Source organism: Talpa occidentalis, unplaced genomic scaffold (assembly GCF_014898055.3).
Source record: "Talpa occidentalis isolate TD23 unplaced genomic scaffold, MPIMG_talOcc4v2.1 talOcc4.9, whole genome shotgun sequence".
Lineage (NCBI taxonomy): Eukaryota > Metazoa > Chordata > Mammalia > Eulipotyphla > Talpidae > Talpa > Talpa occidentalis.
The window spans coordinates 56,162,488-56,184,654 of record NW_023605305.1 but is presented as its reverse complement, the minus strand read 5'-3'; the positions used below and the strand labels follow the sequence as shown (position 1 = coordinate 56,184,654).

Sequence of the window (22,167 nt, the reverse complement as noted above, 5' to 3'; positions counted from 1 at the left end):
TTTTGCTGCAGCTTAATTAGTATCTGCTTATGTAAATTAAGTACAACACTGCGTCAAAGTGTTTAGTATTATTTTTCCAGTTATTTTAACAAAAATAACAATATATGCTAAATATCACTCTGAAGAAACCTCACCTCCCCATTCAAAAGTGGTAGGAAAACTATCTGTGTATTTTATTTAAAATTAATTCGTTTTGTTATACTAATTAAAATATTTTCAGATCTTTGGTACTTTACAAAAGTTTCTCCTATAGGTAATGATGATGTCAGACACTGCTAAAGAAAGAGTCATTCATTCATTGAAGAAAAGGGGGAGTGTGTCTTCTCTAAATTGCAATGAATCCCGGTGGAAAGACCTTCATGGTCACACAAAAAAGTGAGTAACTTAAATTTAATTATTGAATAAGCAAGGTCATAATGTTCACATTCTTTTCAGTACATAAATTTCTGCTTGTTTGTATAATTAATGGGTCAAAGCTTTATTTTAGTTTTAACTACATATTGCTTTTCCTCTCCTAAAAAGATAGATCGATTTTTAATACTTTGATGATATTTCGTTTTGACTGCCACTGGGAAAAAAACAAATTACCTGATTTTGAGGTCAATAAACTTATATAATAGACTTTCCTTCTTAACGGTCTCCACAGGATTAAAGATAAGGTATATTTATTAATCTCTGTGATTGGGAAGCAGGAGCTGGTGTGTCTTGTGGAACACACACCAGAAGAATTGGAAACAATTTCCATTACAATTATGAAATTCATTCTGTTTACTCTCAGAGTATATTAAGCACTGATATAAATTTCTACTTTCCGGGGCCTCCCCGGTGGTGCAGCGGATTGAGTGCAGCGCTGTGAGGCTGTCTGCAGCCTCTGTAGCGCAGGTTCAATTCCTGGCCGGCCAGGAAGATGCCCACATGGCACGGCAGACCTCTCCTGTCAAACCCCCTCTCCTGTGGCGCCCGCTGCTCCCCTCAGGAGTGCCCTCGGTCTGTCTGCCTGTTCTGCTCCCCACTCTGTCTCTGGTGAATCCTCTCACCCTGCTGCGCCTCTGACCTGTACCCCAGCTGTTGTATAAATAAAAAATAAATCTTAAAAAAAAATTTTCTACTTTCCAATCCTGGATGTGGATTATAAATACAATCTCTCTTTGATAGATTATCTCTTCCTTATACAAATGAAAAAAAAAGATAGGTGGAGGCTCCAAATGTACAGAATTAGCAATGGCAACATCACCTTTTGATTATAGTCAAGTATTCTCATTCCCTGAAAATTGGCAATCTCTGTGTTACTTGCATTGATGAAGCTTCTTCAACTGGTTCATTCACCAGAACCTTCTATTTAAATGCATGAGTTACAGCAGGTATTTGCAGTGACAGCTTTTTTGTTGGCAGCTCAGTCTTCAGAAGCCTGAGATTGTGTTGTCATATTCTTAAAATGGAAACAGAAGCTGTGAGGTTAAGTTTCCTTCCCAGTATCATGTGACATGATATCTGGACTTATTGTCTTCACTAGAAGGTCAAGTCTAAGATTAGAGTTTAAAAAATCTCTCTTTTGCCTAAAGTCAAAATTACAGTAAAGTGGGCCTCCCCTGTGGCGCAGCGGTTGAGCTCTGGGTTGCGAAGCTGCCCGCAGCCTCTACAGTGCCGGTTCGATCCACAGCTGCTCCTGGCCACCGGAGGAGGGTCCCATATGGCGCACAGACCTCTCCTGCCGCCTGCTGCTCGCCTCAGCAGTGGGCTTCGGTCCTTCTGCCTGCTCTGCTCCCCGCTCTGGCTCTGGTGAATTCTCTCACCCTCCTGCGCTTATGTCTGTACCCATTGCTTGCATAAATAAATAATAATAAAAAAAAAGAATTCAGTATTAAGACACAAACCACTTTAAAAAAAAATACAGTAAAGTCAGATTACTAGGACCTTGAGTATGAATCACATCACTCTCTACTTGAGCCTACAATGGCATTTAACACACTAGTTAAGTCAAACTATATGCTTTAACTTTTTCACTTATTCAGGGTTTATTGAGCATCTAGTGTGTATTAATTGTTGTGCCACACATTGGCATAAAAAGGTGAATAACTTTCTAAACTGGAGATTATTTTTCAAGTAAACTGAGAACCAACTGATCATTTTTATCCACATAAAGATGGAAAAGATTGTATTTGTTACCTCACTTGAAATAAATATTTATTGACCAGTAAGTACATTCCAGGCACTGTGCTAGCTGGTGGAAAAAACTAAGACAGTTTTGGCTCTTGTGGAGTTTATAATCTGGTGGGAAAGACAGTAAACAAGTCTTATTAAATGTGATCACTTTAATCTATTATTTCAACCTATACTACAGCAAGTTGCTTAATGTGCAGTTAAAAATGACATTGCTGTTACTCATAACAGGAATTTAGAAAACCTAAATAAGGGATCAGAAAAAAGACTAATTATAACAAAGTAAAAATCAAAATCAGCAAGCAACTATAAACCAGAGACCCACTCCTTGGGGGGAGAAGGGAGTAGGATCAAAACAAATGTGGTGAGAATTGTACGGGGACTATAACCAAGATGAAAATGCATACATTGAAAAAAAAAAAGAAAATGCATACATTGTACAAAAATGAAAAATGATGTAGAAAATATACAAAATTAAAAACCCAAAAATAATAAAAACATAACCATGAAATAAAAAAAAGACATTGCCAGACTTTTTTCCTCATTTTGATAACTGAAGGATAAGAATAGAGATTAGAAGGTGGGAGCTGAGGGATATATTTTTTTGCCATCTAACTCAAACTAAAACCTCCAGCAAGATCTCACTGAGATGCAGCGTCCCCTCCAAAAAAGAAAAGCTTGAGAAAACTGAAATAGCCATGTGCCTAAATTAAGCCACAACAATTCATAGCATCTTGTACTTGATCAGTTATTAAACCATTTTACATATGGGGTATCCATGGTTATCAACAGGCCCTGTAGGTTAGGTGGAGAAGATATTTTTATCATTTCCATTTATTTTCAGTTGGAGTGTAGGACCAAAGTTAATAGTATTTTATCATTTTATAGTACCTTGTCTCTCTTTTTTTTTTTTTTTTTTTGTGGGACCTTCGCCGGTGGCCAGGGATCAAACCGGTGCTGCAGAGGCTGCAGGCAGCCTCGCAACCCAGCGCTCAACCGCTACGCCACCAGGGGAGGCCCTATAGTACCTTGTCTCTTAGGACCAGAGCTAATATGGGCAAGTCCCTCTCGTGTTCACCTGACATCTTTCTTCCCCTTCCCCATTCCAATTCTCATCTCCCTATAGGCACCCAGCCTAATACACACAACACTACATTCTGTAAGAGTATACATATTTGAGTCCTGTATTTAAAATTAATTTCTGTGTATTATGATATTTTGACTTTCTCAAAACCCCTTCTAGCTGGGGAGAGACTCCCCCTCAATCATATACAGTATTGTAAACCAATGAATGTTACCTCAATAAAGTAAGAAAGTAAGTAAATAAATAAATAAATGGAATGATTCTTGGCACATCTAAGTACAGAGCTAGTGTCAATTATTATTATTATTATTGTTATTATTATTTGGGCCTTTGGGTTCATACCAGACCTGAGTTTGAGCCCTGGATTTTCTGCTTAACAAGTTATTATTTCATATTCTTTGGATCTTAACATTTTATCTATAAAATGAAAATACTGACTTCATCAAAGAAGTATTTAACTCATCGGACACATTTCAGTTATGAGCATTGTTCCCGGTGCTAAAGACACAGTTGTGAATAAAGCACATTGTCCCAAGCTCATGCGATTGCTTTTGTCAAGATCGTAATGACTTTCACTTTCTCACCCAGTGGTCAATGCCTGGTCCTTGTCTTACTTGACCTCTCAACAACATTTGACACTGTCAGTCTTTCTCCTGGAAACACTTTCCTCGCCTGACTTCAGTACCCACACTCTCCTGTTTCCCTTCTACCTGACAGGACCCTCCTTCTCAGTTGTCTTCTCTGGCCCTTTTGCTTCTCCCTGGTTTCTTTATGTAGGACAGCCCCCTTTCTTCTTATCCTACACATATCCTCTTGGGAATCTCTGCAAGTCTAGTGAGTAAGATATAGCATTGTATCCCTGTATTTATATCCCCAGCCCACAAGTCTCTCCCAAAATCCAGCCATTAACTGCCTGCTGACACTTCACTTCAATATCTGATACTTCACTCAATATGCTCACAACTTAACCCTTTCTTTCCAACTATAATGAAATTGTTGGGCAAAGTTTGAAAAAATATCCAGAACCCAACTACTTAGCACTACCCCCATTGCTAGCATATCAATCTGAGCCTGTATAAATCAACTCAAGCTGTCATAACAAAATACATACATTGGATGGCTTAAATAATAGACATCTATATTCTCACAAATGATTACAAGATTAGCTAACATACCTTACTTGAAAACATTAGCAGAAAGTAAGGTAAGAATAGATATATATATATATAGATATATAGATATATATAGATAATATGCTTTGATCAGCGGGAACAATGAAGGCCCCCAGGAAATAGCCCCTGGTTACTCCACCCTAGCTTACTCCCCAATAACTGCAACCCCCATGAATGTACATTCCCTGCATACTTGCCCCACCTCTGTACTTAATTCTCATGAATAGGAGACTGCCTTTGGGTGGGGCTGCACATTACTTCCCCAGTAGCCCCTCTAAGCTTTTCATTACTCCAAACACACATGGACTTTGAGAAATCTTTCCCTCATCCCTTGCCACTCCCAACCATACTACTCTGCGAGGCAACAATCTTATATTCTACATCCTCTTTCTCATGGACAGGGGCTCCGCCTTGTATTACCAGTACTTCCCGCTTCAGTGAGACTAAGCACAGGTCAAGATGGGAAATTCTACTCCCAAAATTTATAAAGTAATGGTAAATCAGTAAAATTTTATTTGAAGAATTGTAAATAAGTATTTTTTGAAAGAATGAGGAAAAACCAAAGAACAAGTATACGAATTTATACCTTGAATCCTTTTTTCTCTGTGCACTCTGAAATATCTCCACTGGGCGGCAGCACATGATTTCAGAATTTTTTTTTTTTTTTTTTTTTTTTTTGGTAAAAGCATGCTGACAGGACACTATTCAAAATATGGTCATTTCAGGCATTTCACAATTGCAAATAAAAGATACAAATAATAGTCTGATGTCTTTAATGTACTAAATGAATGGCTCCAAGGCCAGTTACACATTCAATTATTTCTTAATGCAGCTTCTAAACATCTAAGTAAAAATGGCAGTAAAAATGTTTGCAAATGAATTCTCAATAATTCAATGATATTGAATGATTTAATTGAAATTATTGTTTCTACCTCTAACAGTAATTACAAAAAGATATGAGATGCCTTGTAGTTTTTCTGTGTAATTCAAGGAATGTTCACCAAGCAAATTTGTAAGGTACTAAGAAAATTTAATTTCATTAAAAAACAAATATGTTCCAGATCCTTAGCTATTTTTTTCTTGCTGCTTTTCTGCATAATAAGAACATAGGCTGTTGAATTATCATGAGATGTTTCTCATGTCAACCAGAAACAATATAGGAAGGAAAATCTTTCTTATGTTATTATGGACCGATTTCATGCAGCTATTTCTGCATCTAGGTTAATTGCAAGTCTATCTTCGCCAAAAGCAGATGTGATTCCAAATATTAACTGAATTTCGTGTTGGGTTACAAGTTGTTATCTTCTGCCTAGAATAATAGTAGTTGATTTGTTCAATGTTTAACCAGTACTCTATGTCAAACTTTTAGTTTTCTTGAATTTACTTTTAATCTACCTACCTTCCTAAAACTTTTCAGCTCTCTTGGACACATCTTGCCTACTGCAATTTCTTTCCTCCATACATGCCAATGAGCTGATGAAGCACAAAGACAGCATGAACATTTTTGGCACTTAACAATGAAGTCAACTACAGCATTCCTTTTGTAATGAGATCATGGCTCTAGAAGGGTTATTATTATAAACTGGGAAAAGTGTGGTTGTAGACAAATGAAACTCATCCACTTATAGTATCATGACATACACCCAGAAAACTTATTGTGCTGTGTGTATGGCACAAGTGATTAAAGTTTCTAATTTACAAAAAAAATAAATAAAATGTTTAATTTGCTTTTTGAGCATCTCGTTTTTTTTTTTTCCTTCTGCCTCTCTTCTTCTGCATTATAGCCTTTTTTTAAATTTTCTTTTTCTTTACAAACCTTTGTGTGGAGGCCTGACTGCATTAGATTGCAGTGAGGAAACTGCTCAGCTACATACAAAAAATCCTGGCCCAGAAGCAGGTCATCTACGAATTGTTTAGTGTCAGGTTTCCCATGAAAGTGAGGTTCATGTTTTTAATCTTTAAATATTTAAAAGGTTTGTGTAAAGTTGTTTATCAATAGAAAATATGTACAAGTTTTTCTACATTAGTATTTGGAGCTGATATTGATAATTCCAAATTGTAAAATGCTAACAATTTACTAAGCCCATATTATGGTTTAATGTCATTTGCCCAGATTGCCAGCATTTTTACTATTTTATCTCTTACTTTTGTCTTTTTTCCAAGGAATAAGTATCTTATTTTTCTGAACAATTTACTCATTCCTTTAGTCTTCTCTATTCTACTTTCCAATCTGTCCTACTATAATGAAGAAGCTAGCAGATTTCAGTTTTTAAAAATACGATAAACATAAAATCTTGTAATTTTAAAATATATAAGTGATGGGAATTTTAATATACAGCATGGGAACTATAGTTCCTGATACTGTGGTGTATATTTGAGAGCTCCCAAGAGAGTAGATCTTAAAAGTTGTCATCACAAGGAAAAAAAAACTTCCTAAGGATGAACCATGCATGAGAGATGTTAACTAGACATATTGTGGAATCATTTTGTAATATATGCAAATAACACATCATGCCATACCCCTGAAATTAACATAATGTTACATGTCAATTCAACCTCAATAAAAGACACCCCCCCCCAAAAAAAAATACCAGAGGTTTTTTAGGTAATACTTTCCTATAATTTTCCATGATGGATACATGGTCAGCCTTCCAAGGTACGGAAAGTAAGAGACTAAACAAATATTTTCCCTCTGTGTGATAAGGGGTGCCAGGTTTCCCCCAAAATAACTGAACTCTCACTCCCCCAAATCCTCTTGCCTCCACAAAATAATTCCAAGTTCCATGCTCTATTACTTGCAGCATCCTTCAGTATGAGAATTTCTATCAGCTATAGCTAATTCTCCTTATAATAATACTTTTCAAACAACAGTGACTTAAACAAATATAGAAATATATTTTTCTCTTACTAAAAGAGAAAACAAAAGCAGTTCAAGGAGATTGTCTTCATGATCTGTAATCCATAGGTCATCTTATGACCCAAAATAGCTGCTGAGCTCTTGCCCTCATATCCACATTATCCACATCCCATTTGCAGATTATCCACATTGACATTCAAGGATATATATATAAATGGCTCTTCTTGGTTGAATTAGCTCTTTTAAGGAAGTTTTCAGAATTTCTACTCACATTTCATTGGCTCATAAAGCTACATGTACACAATAACATTAGAAGAGTATTAGAATTTGTCTTTAATGGTGCCTCCCTAGTGGCACAAGAGGTTAAGAAGCAGCACTATGAAGCTTCCCACATGAGTTCGATCTTCTGCTGGCCTGGGAGGAGACCCACAGGGCAGCAGACCTCACCTGACTCGCCTGCTGCTCCCCTCAGCAGTATATTTCAGTCAATTCTCCTGTTCTACTCCCCACTCTGTCTCTGGTGAATCCTCTCACCCCCCACACCTCTGGCCTGTACCCCAGTTTTTGTATGCACAAATAAATAAATATTTTTAAAAAAGAAATTATCTTTAATTTAGCATTAAATATTCCCACAAATTTAGGGTTCTGTTACCAAGGAAAAAGAAGAGAATCACACTAGAAAGCAAATGGCAGTACTTGCCACCATGTTCATTACAGCTTTTCTTTTTTTTTTTTTTTTTATAGAGGCATGTTTTTATTTATTTATTTATTTATTTATTTATTTATTTAATTTGTTTGTTTTGTTTATACATGCACTGGGTACAGTCAGAAGCGCGGGAGGGTGAGAGAATTCACCAGAGCCAGAGTGGGGAGCAGAGCAGGCAGAAGGACCGAAGTACACTGCTGAGGGGAGCAGCGGGTGGCAGGAGAGGTCTGCGCACCATGTGGGATCCTCCTCCGGTGGCCGGGGAGCAGCCGGGGATCGAACCGGTGCCGCAGAGGCCGCGGGCAGCTTCACAACCCAACGCTCAACCGCTGCGCCACCGGGGAGGCCCTCATTACAGCTTTTCTTAAATAATATTAGAATGTTGCAATATAATACTGGAAACAACTTAAGTGGCCTAGAAAATAAATGATTAAACAAAATGCAGTATATTCATGTATTAAATACTGTCCTGATATTTAAAATATTGATTTAGATTGCTAGTTATTAGCATAGAAAGCTGCGCATAATACATTTGGAATTTATTTATTTATTCATTTTTAATTTATATATATTTTGCATCATTGTTCATTTTTAAACAATGTTTGCTTCCCCCCTTCACCCACAGGGGTAGTCCCCATAGAATTTCCTTCACCAATTCACCCATAACATTTGAAATTTTTAAAATATCATCTACAGTGTGATCCCATATATAAAATCATATCCAGAAAAAAGCTTCTAATGTTAACAGTGCTTCAATAACCATGAAGGTTAGTATTTTTGTTTGTAATTTTACATATTTTTTTATGTATGTTTTTAACTTTTTGCAATAAGCATACACTGTTTACATGATCACTAAGGAAATAAAGACACTGAACAAAATCATCTTCAGAAAATCAGAAACTAGTCTACAAAATGTTCTATGTACACCCCAAGGAAGAGTTTCAGCAAAATACCTGAAAAACTCAATCCACAATGTCTTTATCTCCTCTACAAAACTGACTCCAAGGTCCCTGGATTTTTTAAGCTGCCCTATGACATTTAACAATCTCATACTGGAAGCATTGTAACATACACTGATTATCATTTTTTTCAGTACCATGAAAGATAGCAATAGTGGGGACTGTGTATAAAAATCCTTACTTGGGCCTCCCCTGGTGGCACAGCTGTTGAGCGCTGGGCTGCAAAGCTGCCCGCAGCCTCTGCAGCACCGGTTCGATCCCTGGCGGCCAGGGAGGGTCCCACATGGAGCAACAGACCCACAGGGCGCAACAGACCTCTCCTGCCGTGCCCTCTGCAACCTTCAGCAGTGTATTTCGTCAGTTTGCCAGTTCTGTTCCCCACTCTGTCTCTGGTGAATTCTCTCACCCTCCCGCGCTTCTGACTATACCCAGTGCTTGTATAAATAAATAAATCAATCTTTAAAAAAAAGAAAATGCTAACAAAATCCTTACTTGTTTTGTCTTTGATTCCTACCTAACTTATGGTAATATGAACTTTGTACCAATTCTATTCTCTTTCCCTGGGTTTGTAATAACTGTTCAGCAGAAAAATAATTGGTTTTTCATTAATATTTTTGTATGTTTGTGCAAGTAAGTTCTAATTTCAGTAATTAAATATTTCAGGTAGTCGCTGCCCTATTTTCATCTGTCAGATGTGATGTGTGACTTTTTCACTAAGAAGTAAATAGAATGTTTGAAATCTAAGTCAGCCTTTCCTATAAATATATTAAGCCCTTTGCCTCCTTCCCTTTATCTCTGAAATGGGTAGAATAATGACTCTTTTCTTTACCTAAAGGGTATTGTGATGGTAAAGTGAAATAATTGATGGGAAATGTTTTGCAAAGTTAAAAGTAGCATGTATAGTTCTGGGACAGACTGGCTTATCTTACAATCGAGGGGCTTATGCAACTTTGGGTTTTTTAAACAGAAGCTATCATCTGTGGCACTGCCCACAACACCTGCAGCCAATGTGGCTGAACAGGTTGTTTGCTACTTCAAAGGGCAGCAGAAAATTGAGGAAAGCAGGTGTTACAAGAATGAAGACTAAATCACTAATCCAGAAATCCTTCATGAACAAGCAACCATAGTTTCTTGCATCACTTTCTTAGGCTGGGTGGGTAAATTTTAATATATTGTGTAAATTGCATTGTTTGAAAGGATTTTTAAAAATAGATTACCCATGATTTTCTTAAAATATCAATTTGCAAGAAGCTCACTAATTCCAAACAGCTGAGAATGAAGTATTTAAGTATTATAAACTCATTGCAGAAAAAAAAATCCCAAAAGGTTAAGAACAAATCTATTTCTCATTTAAGATAAAAGCAAAAATGTAACCTGCTTAGAACTGTGGCCACTCTGAAAACACACACACACAATTACATCATCTCCTTTGAAATGACATCTGTCTTAACCTCCATTGTCACAGGTGGAGAGAAGTGGGGGATACAGTGTTCTGAGACTGCCATTAGTGACAGTTGAATTTCCTCTGAATTGAATTGAATTAAATAGTGCTGGGGAGATATTAGGGCCTCTGCCTGGGTCTCTCCTATTCAGCACCTGGATAAGCTGATATGGCCTTGGTAACCAAGCCCAAACCCTTTCTTAATGTTGAAAAGGTGATTGGTATTTATTGATTTATAGTAGTTTGTACAAGTTGTGGTTTCTCTCATCATGTTGGTGAGTTTCTCGCTTTTCTTTTTCAACTGAAGGGATTTGTGAGGTATATAAAATAGCGAACTCTTTATCACACCCATGTAGATATCGAATTGTTTCCCAACATCTTAAGTGTCCAATATAATTCTCCAGTCCCTTTTGTGTACTTTATCCACTCTGAGGAAAGCCTTTACATCTATGCTAGAGACATGATCGACAATGTTTTTTGTAACATGTGCTCTATTATCCCACAGACTGACCAACCTACGAACACTTTCTGGGTCATCAGATGACCTGGCACTTCACTTTGGACTTCAACCACTACACTGAGACCTGCTTCAGTAGTTTCTCTATGCCTTGATGTTTTCATCTCTAAAATGTTTTAAATTTTATGTATGTCACTGGGATAGTCCATAGATTTGCTTGAAATTTTCTTAGAGAAAACATCATTTTTGAAAGACTTTCACTGAACGCAAAATTCTGTTTGTTATTATTGCTATGATGATTATTGAAATGTGTGTTCTCTCCTGCTTTTAGTTCTGTGAGTACCTTGTCTTACATGGATGAACCTAACCAGAGTGATGAAGCTCCTCTCCTTCCAGTTCGGATGGAAAACACCTATCAGTTGGGTGTGTTATTTTATCACTCATGCCCATTTCAAACTTCTAATTTGGTGAATGACATGTTCTTAAAATATTATCTGATAAGCTGGTATTACCATCAATCCTAGGTCAATATAAAGGAACTTAACTAATTGAGTTCTTTGATGCTACATAAAATGAAACAAAACCCAGTACCTACTTTTCTTTATCAGTGTTTCCTAAATATCAAGCAATTCATTGGGAGGCACTGGCATACATAGGATAGTACTGAATTAAGAAGCTCACTGAGTATTTCTGGGTTATCTTATGAAGTTATTTTATATATGTGTGAGTTAAATGTAAGTGATGTGTTTTAAAATTTTATCCAACACCACCGACCAATGTTGATAGGTGAAGAAAAAAGTCTTCAAGGCAAAGGCAAATGATGCCTGGTCCCCTGTTGACAGAGATGTTTATTCCTTCCCACTGAGGTTTTGGGGCATTGAAAACAAAGATCTTTGCACCTGCCCCTATATTCCCAAGTGGAGTCCATAGTGAGTGTCTTTCCTAATTTGTGTTTCCTCATAGACTCACTTGTTTTCTCTAAGTGCATACCTGCACACTATTATCTGAATCCATATATGATTACTGCTATATAGAAATTCCACAGAGACTTACCAATGACCAGAGGAAGACTCTATGGACCAAGTGTTTCCGTTTGTGACAAGCTAACCCCAAGAAAATTATAGGCCATCAGTGCATCCCAGTAGACCTTGTAGCCAGTTTTCCACAGTAATTCCCAAGACTTTGCAGATGACGAGTTTCCATAATTAGTCAGTCCACTGGTATTTTCACAGTGTCTGTGGTACACAGAGAATATTTCTGTCACCCAATTTACTTTTATGATGCTTTTGGAAATTTTACTCACTTTCCTTTGGGGAAGCCCCACACTGCCATCATGACCACCTTGGTCCATAAGCTGACCTTAACAGTGACTGATGCAGACGTAGCATATAACCCTTTTATTGTTCAAGCCAATCAAAACTTTTGAGATTTAATTCAGAAGACACTGTTTGTACTTTTGGAAATGTAGGTCAGCCTCTGAAACCTGAGAAATGTGGGGGCAATGGCAGCTTCTACCAAATGGCTTCCACATGAAACCAGACGCTGAGAGCTAACCGAATCCTAATCTCATCACTTCTGTCCTAAATCTAGCCAGTCAGTTAGGCAAAGTAAGTTTGGGTAAGGCTTTCTCTCACTTGATCTTAGCCATTTGGTGCCTATTAAGGCTCTGCATACCAAAAGGATTTGAATCAGGAATTGAATCAGGAATTGAAATATGAAGGCTTGTGTTTCTTCTTCATAAGGATATATTTTTATAACTTATGTTTCTCAAATAAACAAACTAAATCATTTCATCAGTTTTAGAAGTACTGATAGTTGAGGGCCTCCCCTGGTGTTGCAGGTGGTTGAGGGCCGTGCTGTGAAGCTGTCACAGCCTCTGCAGCATGGGTTCGAGCCCGGCCAGCCAGCGAGATATCCACATGGTGTGGAAGACTTCTCCTGTCTCGCCCACTGCTCCCCTCAGCAGCATATTTCAGTCAGCGCCTGTTCTGCTCCCCACTCTATCTCTGGTGAATGCTCTCACCCTCTCGCGCACATGTGGCCTGTACCCCGGTTCTTGTGTAAATAAATAAACTAAAAAAAAAAAACTATTTAAAAAAAGAAGTACCGAAAGTCAAACCTCGTTAGAAAAGAGTAATTTTAGAAATACCTTAGAATAAAGTATTTTCCATATATGCTTCCAAAAAGTCTATGTGAAGTTCTCTTTCATGATTAAAGAATTTTATGCTTGACAATCATTTTTTAAAGATTCAGTTGGCCGTGTTATGTTTATTTTGTAGCTGAAAGGGACTCTGTGGATCTTTGATGAAGATTTCTCATGTCTAGACAATGCTGGCCAGAAGAGGTGGGGGGAATGTCAGTCAATCATCAGCACTCTTGTGTTTAATTAATTTTTTACATTCTACTTAATAATATTTGCATCACCTAAACACATATTAAATGTTTAGGATGTTTGTTCACCCTTTATATAAATAATTCCTGCCACTAAGAATGAGATGAAACATGAGCATAATTAAGGAATGAAAGGAATGGAAAAATGAAAGCATATTTTTCAAATAAAATGCCATTTACATTTTCTTAACAATTAAATAACAAAACATGACTATAGAAGAAAATACAGGCGATAGGACCCAAAGCATCTGAATTCTAATACTATTTTTGCCAGTTTCTAAGTAAATGATGTTCTAGCAAGGTCTTCAGCATCCTTGAATCTTAGTTTCTTCATTTGTCAATAGAAATAATCATCCACATATCATTGGGAGACTATGAGAATTAATTGATGTATTTGAATAGTTTATTCTTTCATTGTATTATTGTTTCTCAAAGTGAATGACTCAAGGACTTCACTTACTGAGAACTTCTGTGACATTCAATATAATTTCCTATCAATATAAAAGTTCTCCACAAAACTTTTTCCGAAGCACTGATTAAGATATATACTGTGAGCATCAGGTCAGACAAAAGCTATTGGTGGCCAGTTTTTCTGCCATGTCCGGAGAACCTGCCTCAGGACGAAAGCCAACAAAATGAAAAGTAGAACCAAAAGATAGAGAGAGAGACATCATTTGAGCCCAGCTTCCATGAGATACTCTGGCCCTGTCATCATATGCTTTCTTGGACAGAACCTGGTAGTCTCTACATTAACTTTGTCCTACCCCAAAGGTTCCTTCCCAACTGCAGCGGCCTCGCTATCGCTCTATTATACGTCCTCCTATCTAACTCCCTCCGACCCTTCTCTCAGTATGAGATAGCAACAATAACAACAACAATAAATATCCAATGAGTGATATTTTTATGGGGGATGAACTGCTCTAAACATTTTAAATATTTTACTTAATTTAGTTCTAACAAATAAATGTGGTGATTATTAATATGACCACAATTTCAGAGAGCCAAGACACAGATACATTAAATAACCAATTTTTTTTAAGATTTTATTTTATTTATGCATACAAACACTGGGGTACAGACCTGAAGTGCGGGGGGGGGGGGTTGAGGATTCACCAGAGACAGAGAAATAGAACAGTCAGGAAACAGAGCAGGCAGATCTACTGAAATACACTGCTGAGGGGAGCAGTGGGCTAGACAGGAGAGGTCTGCTGCGCCATGTGGGTTAGCTACCTGGCTGGCTGGCCAGGATCAAATTGGTGCTGCAGAGGCTACGAGATTGCTTCATAGTGCTGTGCTTAACCCCTTATGCCACCAGGGAGGCCCCATTTTTCAGTATCTTAAATAGAGAGGGGAAATATCGCTTTCAAATTAGGCTCATCTCAAAAGATTATGTGAGTAGCAATCTTCTGAAAGATTCTCAGGAGGGTGACCCAGGCCTATAGGTATCTGGGAACTTGTCAAAAGGAGCTAGTGACCAATCTCTGACCCTGAAAAGCAGGAGTGGTCAGGACCAACCTTTCCCAGGCTTATTCAATACTGCTTGTCTCTGTCCTCTATAGTAATTCCTGCTGACTAAAACTGTAGCTAATTATACCCATGGCAGAATGAATGTCCACATTCATTTCCCACCCTTATTTAAATTTAAATGAACAATTCCAGTATAATCAAAATTAAATACTATTTATTGAGCTCCAGGCGGCTGACTTAACTATGCGTATGGGCTACAACCTCTGGTTAAGTTCAACCAATGGGAACTTCAGCAGGAATCAGGGGGAGAGAGGGTCTGAACTGGTATTTGTTTCCTCTGCCTGTGGCTCACCTCAGGCTATTTACATCCATTACCAGAAAGACTTGAGTGGCTCCCAGGGGGGACCTTCTCCAGCTCCTCTTCTGGGATATAGTAAGTTTCCTTCTCAGATCCCTGAAGCCTGGGGTGAGCTGGGAGGAAAACCCTGGCTTTTACTGGTCAAGGGGAACTCGGCTCTGCTTCCAATTTCCTACATACACTCTGCCCACACCTTCTTACTTTTTAAATTCTCCTGGAATTATCTTAACTTGAATATGTAATATATTTCCTTAAACCCTGACTGATACCATCATTAAAAATAGACATTGAAAGATACTGATGACTATTAAAATGAAATTGGATATAAATCTCACATCTCATTCCTTCATCCATATCAATCAGCAAATAACAATTGAGCCAGTTTGCCAGGTCCTGGGCACAGGCTCATATCATACAAGGACAGAGGGACTTAACCAGAGAGATGGGGAGGTTAATATTCCTTGGAGGTACAGGTAAGATTCTTGAGGTACAGGATAAAGATGTTCCATCCTTCTGTTCTGAACATAAGCAATAGTCAGATAAACCAGGGCATGCAGTCCAGCTCTGCCACTACGTGATTGTGATAAGGTTACTCATGCATTTAGACCTCTGTTTTCCCTTCTATGAAATGGAGGTAACAGAAGATTCACCTCAGAAATTTGCTGGAGGATTATGTAAGATAATCCCTATAAAATGATGATCAAAAATGCCTAACAGGTCGAATCACTCAATAAAGTAGCCATTTTCGGGCCTCCCCCGGTGGCGCAGCGGTTGAGCGCTCGGCTGCGAGGCTGCCCGCAGCCTCTGCAGCGCCGGCTCGTTCCCTGGTCGCCGGCGAGGGTCCCACAAAAAAAAAAAAAGAAAAAGGTAGCAATTATCCATACTGATTAAGAGTATTATTTCAATTCAGAAATGATACATTAACCATTTCTTGTGCCTTTAGACTCTGAAAAGGATACTATCTGATCTGATCACTATTTACTAGGGAGAAAGGCAGGTAAGCTTTGCCTATTATTCGGTGTTCATTTTCAAAGAAGAGCAAGAGGGAGTACACATGAGTATTCTTTAAAAGAAGGATGAATTCCATCAGACTGGTGAAGCATTCCTGTAGAGAAGTGTGGTGATGGGTAAGAGGCTGCAGGTTGGGTAAGAGCCTAAACTTACACCTTATTAAGGGGACGACCATGAGTCCCTTGTCTTCTTGCCTCTGCCAGAGAACCTACTGGATGGGTAGATATAATTTGAAATTAATTCTTAGAAAGATACTTCACTTGTGTTTTCAGGTCCCACCAAACATTTTCCTGTGGTCACTGTCAATCATATTTTGAAAGATGTGCTAACTCACTATCTACAAGATGAACAATATGAACCAGAGTTCTGTAGACAGATGACTAAAACGATTTCTGAGGTACGTGTGTGATTTGCCTAAAGTGTTAATTAAAACTAGAATATTTGCTGAAAACACAACCCCTATTTTTTGATGAAGGCAATTAATTTGCAGTACAATAACAAAGCTTATTTATATTTTTGGGAAATATTTATTAGGTCACTATTACACTATTTATGTGAATTTTTAAGCCTTCCAATTAATAAAATATTATTGTAAGAGATAGACTATTTTAATAGTCAAGGCAGTTTCTTTGAGTGTTATCAAATACACACAATGTGGCTTCTAAATAAATTTAAATACACTTGTAGTTTTATCAACTAAAGTACTGGCACTCCATCAGATTTTTTGTATTTTCCTTTTTATAACAAAGTATTTAATAAGCATTTATGATTACTCAGATTATAGGAGACTCCAGATGTATGGTCCCTTAATTAGACGTGAACAAGGCAGTAGAACTTTAATGCCAACATTCTTTGAAGGGAAGCCACCATAATATAGATTTTCAAAGACTGTAATAAATCCATTAAATTCTGTGCTCTGGATTACAACTTTTCCATGTGCCTTAGAAATGTAGATTTATTGCTGATGCTGTCATTTTGTCGCTGAATATCCTATCTCGTGAGGACAGCATTTGAAGGAAATCATAGTTATGGTTCCACACTATATTTAAGACACAGATTGAGGCTTAAATTTCACTGTAGCTAAAAAAGTACCTTTCTTTTTCTTTTCTCTCTCTTTTTTTTTTAACTTCTAGGTAATCAAAGCCCAGGTCAAGGACTTGGTGATTCCACGGTATAAGCTGATTGTGATCGTTCACATAGGACAACTGAGCGGTCAGAGCATACTCATTGGAAGCAGATGTCTCTGGGATCCTAAAAGTGACAATATTTCATCTTATATTTTCAGAAATTCTTCTCTCTTTGCTCTTGCAAATGTCTACGCAGTTTACTTTGAATGATTGAAAGTAACGAATCCAGTTCTCACGTTTTTAAATCAAGAAATAGTCTGTATCTATGCACAGAAAAGTTATAGTGCTCAAAACTTTGGGTAAGAAACAACATGAATATTTCAATCAAGTATAAGAGTTTAGACTCTGCCATCGTCTTTTCAGGATTGGAGGAGGGGAGGGTAGCACAAGCACAAGAAAGGATCTTTTTTATCCAAAGAAGGAGCTAAGCCTTGGTTCTGCTAGATTGTTTTTCATAGATATAGATTCTTACTAAATATTACTTTTAGTACAAATTATTATTCTTTAATTAGAGGGTAAATTTCCTGCATTGTTTCTTAATGAAGGGAAGTGCTTTAAAAATATGGCTATATACCCTGACCAATAAATGACAGAATATTCAACATGGTATACACAAATGATAAATGTTAATATGTCTCAGTGCTGCATATAAAAGAATACTGGTTTTCATTTTGCACTTAATAAATTGAGCAGCATTCATTAACTGCAATTATTGTTACATGTACCTGACAGTTGAAACTGCTGAGGTAGAATTAACGATTTCATAACAATTATCGTAGTCCCACTGGGCTGCTAGCTAAAACTAGAAGCTCTTGTGGGTTGCCTGCACTTTACAAAATTGTGGGAGAACTGAATGCTGGTTCTTCAATAATGGAAACTATAAAGTGAACAAAGGCTTTTTAGGGCACTGAAGTAGACATTGTGATATTAAATATACATGATGCTTAATAGTAAAATTTATCTGTAGCACATAAAATCGTATATTGGAAAGAGACACTGCTTTTAAATATACACTGGCTGATGTACCTTTGAAAAGGTTTTTCTAGGCTAACAAATTTTTACATAAAATACAGAACTGGCAGCTTAACAAATAAAACATGTGTATTTACTATTTTGTTCCTATGAATTTAATACTAAAGTGACCCAATGTGGTTTTGAATGGATGGCACTAAAATTTACGGGGCTGAAATAGCTTATTTTTCTTCTGGTTTATGTATCGTGTGCCATGGATCATTTATTTTTATGCCGCTTTCAACCCTTTGTGTGCATGTAAAATGATTCTGTGGCGTTATTCTTGGATGGTGAGTGGGCTGCCTAGAGGACATTTGTTAAAGGTCAAAGACAAATTGTAGGCATATGGAGAAAATTAGCAACGCTCTATGCCTAAGGAAAAAATGAAGGGTAATATATATCAAAAAGTTTAACAAATGGAAAACAGTCAATACTTTATAATCCTCAAATGTATTGATGCTTTATTTTTCCCCAAAATGACATGTAAAAAAAGTTACTTTTTAAATCCCTTTCTTTTTGCCTGTTCTAACATTAAGGTAGCATTTCAAAATGAGTTAGTTAATTCTTATTATTTTTCCTGTTAGTACTTTAGTGAGGTAATAATTTACCTGTGTAATAATTTATCACAGCCAATACTTGTCAATCTCCATAGGCCAATTTTGAATCTGAATTCAATCATAAGTACAGTAAGTAAATGAGTTTCAGATTTTCATTACACATTTGTGAACACATCCCCTCTTGGAACAATAGCTGAAGCAATCATACAGCAGTTTTGCATGAATAAATCAGAATGAAGAAAATTCTTTCATAAGTAGAAAGTCCATTATAAAAATGACTTTTTTTAACATTCTAAAATCTCATCCATGAGATAATTTCTTACCATCTGTTTAAGGCTGTGTTAAGAATGAAAACCTTAAAACAAGATTTTTGTTAAAAAGCAAAAGAGGAAGCAGTCTGCCATATTTTACCCTGTACTGTAATTCAGATACTCATGATGAAGTTTAGCAATTATGTAGCAGTAATAGAATATATGATAAAAACTCATTAATTGCAACTAACATGAAAGAGTGCTAGTTATTACAAAGTCTTGTGATAAAAACATTGATTGGATGTATTAGCTAACATCATAGTGGTAATTATATTGCAAAATATAAATGTATCACATCAACATGTTGTACGTCTTAAACTCACACAGTTATATCAACATATCACAATAAGATAAATATTTTTTAATGGCACTAAATTTGAGGAACTTGCTTTACCTTGGGAGACCCTAAACATTCCTGCTATTTTTTCTGCTCAATAGGTGTCCCACAATATCATCCTTCTTCCCAGACCTGCCATGTCCATCCTACTTCAGAGACTTCTCTCATTTTTTGTCTACTAGAATACCCCCATTCCATTATTAGCAACTTTCTTCACTTTTCAGCATAGGATCCTACAGTGATGCTACATAAGTATACAAGTGACCACAGTACAGGCAAGAACACGTTTTCATAAGAAAAGTTATAAAATATCTTCATCTAATTAAGGAAAGTAGGGAAGGCTTCCTGGAGGAAGTAGCACTTGCTCTAGACTGTGAAGGTAGAATTTCAACAGAGGAGTTCAAAGAACAGGAAGTCAGACATTGATAAAGCCCAGTGTTCATGAAGCTAAATGGTTAGAATTAAGTTTGAAAGGTATGTGGTAACCTTAATGTCTGGATAAGAATTTACATTTAGACCATAGGCGATGACTGAAGGATTTACATTCAGCTAATAGTGTACATGATGTGATTCTGAAGAATGTGTCAAGAGAGACCTCCTAGGAGATTTGTGAGGTGGTGAGAAGATGAATGCTGTGGTGACACTACAATGGAAAGAAGAGTTGTCTGAAACATTTTAGAAACCATCACCTGACCAGGAAAGGGGAATGAGGAGTCAATCAGAGATGATTCTAAGGGAAAACAAGAAGGTGGTTAAAACTTTCAAGCCCTGAATGTTTGCTTCCTCAGACTTCTGTAGTCCCAGGCACTGGCTAAAGGACTTCAAATGAATTACTGCCCTCATGAGGCTGGAGCTTCCCACCTTGAAATAAAATAATGATAAAACTGGTACCATTCTCATTGGGCCTGGGTGTGGAGTAAATACACATGTTTGCTAAATTCTTAACAGCACAATTCCTACAGAGGAAACCCTCAATAAATAAGTAGCTCCTCAAGTAGTTTGTAATTAAAAGTTTGAGTCTGCATAAGTAGATGCACGGCCTTGTTGGCAAAAATAAGAATGTCGACAGGAAGAGTTTGAGGAATAAAATACTGTTTGGTTTTGCACTTGTTGAATTTAAATTAATAATGGGACATTAAGAAGGAGGAAGCCTCCAGCAGCTGAAAATATTGGACTGGAGCTGAGCTACAACATCAAGGTGAGAGATTTTGATTTGGCATCCATCCAAACTGAGAGCTAACATCTTCCTCCTGCTTTATAAAATATTCATTAGTGGCAGCTACAGCAAGAATCATTGCTACTAATAGCAAATTACTGAAAATTCAGTTAACTCTGGGAATTTCAGCAGACTACTTTCCCCCAAAATCAATACAGAAATTTCCTCTAAAACCAAAATTAAATGATGCCTTCCTTTTTTTCATTTATACATGTGTTTGTGATCTGTTTTCATTGTCAGATATCAAAATATAAAGAATCACTCAAAAATGCATTAGCATTTTGAATAGAAGTGCTAAATATGTTGTCTGTTGAGGCTGTCAGTAGACTTACTTCAAATAAAACGCATAATAGATGATTCTGACAGCAAGACTCCAACAGATTATATTGGGAAGCAAGCAGCACTTCTTTCATTTTTAAAATCTCTTGGGAAATATCTGTATCCTGTAGTGATTTTAAAAACAACAGTTGAGAATTTATAACTTTTAAATTTAACCATTTTAGAGAATGAACACTTTCCTTGTTGGACACCATGACTTGACCTGTCTTTCTAGATATTATCAAAAATGCATTAAGAAAACTCAATATTCAATAGTTATTCATAATTTATTATGTCTTTTAAATTCTTATTTTATTTTTTTAAGATTTATTTATTTATTTATTTATGGAAGAACCGGGGTATAGGCCAGATCTATGGGAGGGTGAGAGGATTCACCAGAGACAGAGCGGGGAACAGAACAGGCAGACTGATGAAATACACTGCTAAAGAGAGCAGGGGGTGAGACAGGAGAGGTCTGCTGCACCATTATTTATTTTTTTAATTACGATAAGACTGGCTTACCACACTGTGTATGTTTTAGGAGTATAGGTTCTTGTCTCTTCTAATGTATGCTACCACACTATGCCCACCACCAAAACCCCAATAATCCTACATCACAGTCCATTGGGCACCCCTCTCCTTTATGTTTTCTCTTCCCCAGCCCATCCCCACCTCACTTCCTCAACTGGTAGCCTCAGTTCTGCATTCAGATTTCAAGGATTTATTTTAGTTTGGTTTTGTCTGTTCCTTTCCTTATTTCTTTACATTTCACATAGGAGTGAAATCATTCAGCATTTGCTTTCCTCCTGACTTATTTTCTCAGCATAATCCCCTCCAATTCCATCCATGGTGTCACATATGTCAAGATTTCACTTATTTTGTTGCTGTTACTACACCTTTTTACTATTGAAGTTCTTAAAGAAGTGGCCCGCACCCACTACCTCTGATTTTCTCTACTGTTCTCACCTTCCTGCAACCTGGTTCTCATCCCCAAGTCTGCTGGTTTCACAAACAGCAGAGGTGGTCCCTGAACCAAATCTGCATTCCACTTCAGCTCTCTTCTAGAATTCATTTATTTTTTCTTTTTTTTTTTTTTTTTTTTTTTTTTTTTTTTTTTTTTTTTTTTTTTTTTGCATAGAAGAACTTGGGTGTAGAACATAGGTGCAGGGGGTAAGAGGATTCCCCAGAGACAGAGTGAGGAGCAGAACAGGCAGATCTACTGAAATA

General features: G+C 37.1%; 1 protein-coding gene across 1 annotated transcript; it reads left to right on the top strand.

Moving 5' to 3' along the window:
- Positions 1 to 256: 256 nt before the first annotated feature.
- Positions 257 to 17,400, top strand: DYNLT5 (dynein light chain Tctex-type family member 5). Its single transcript, XM_037501282.1, has 4 exons — positions 257 to 375; positions 11,168 to 11,259; positions 16,336 to 16,460; positions 17,197 to 17,400. The coding sequence occupies exons 1-4, from the start codon at positions 257 to 259 to the stop codon at positions 17,398 to 17,400; spliced, it is 540 nt and encodes a 179-aa protein (XP_037357179.1).
- The last annotated feature ends 4,767 nt before the right edge of the window (positions 17,401 to 22,167 follow it).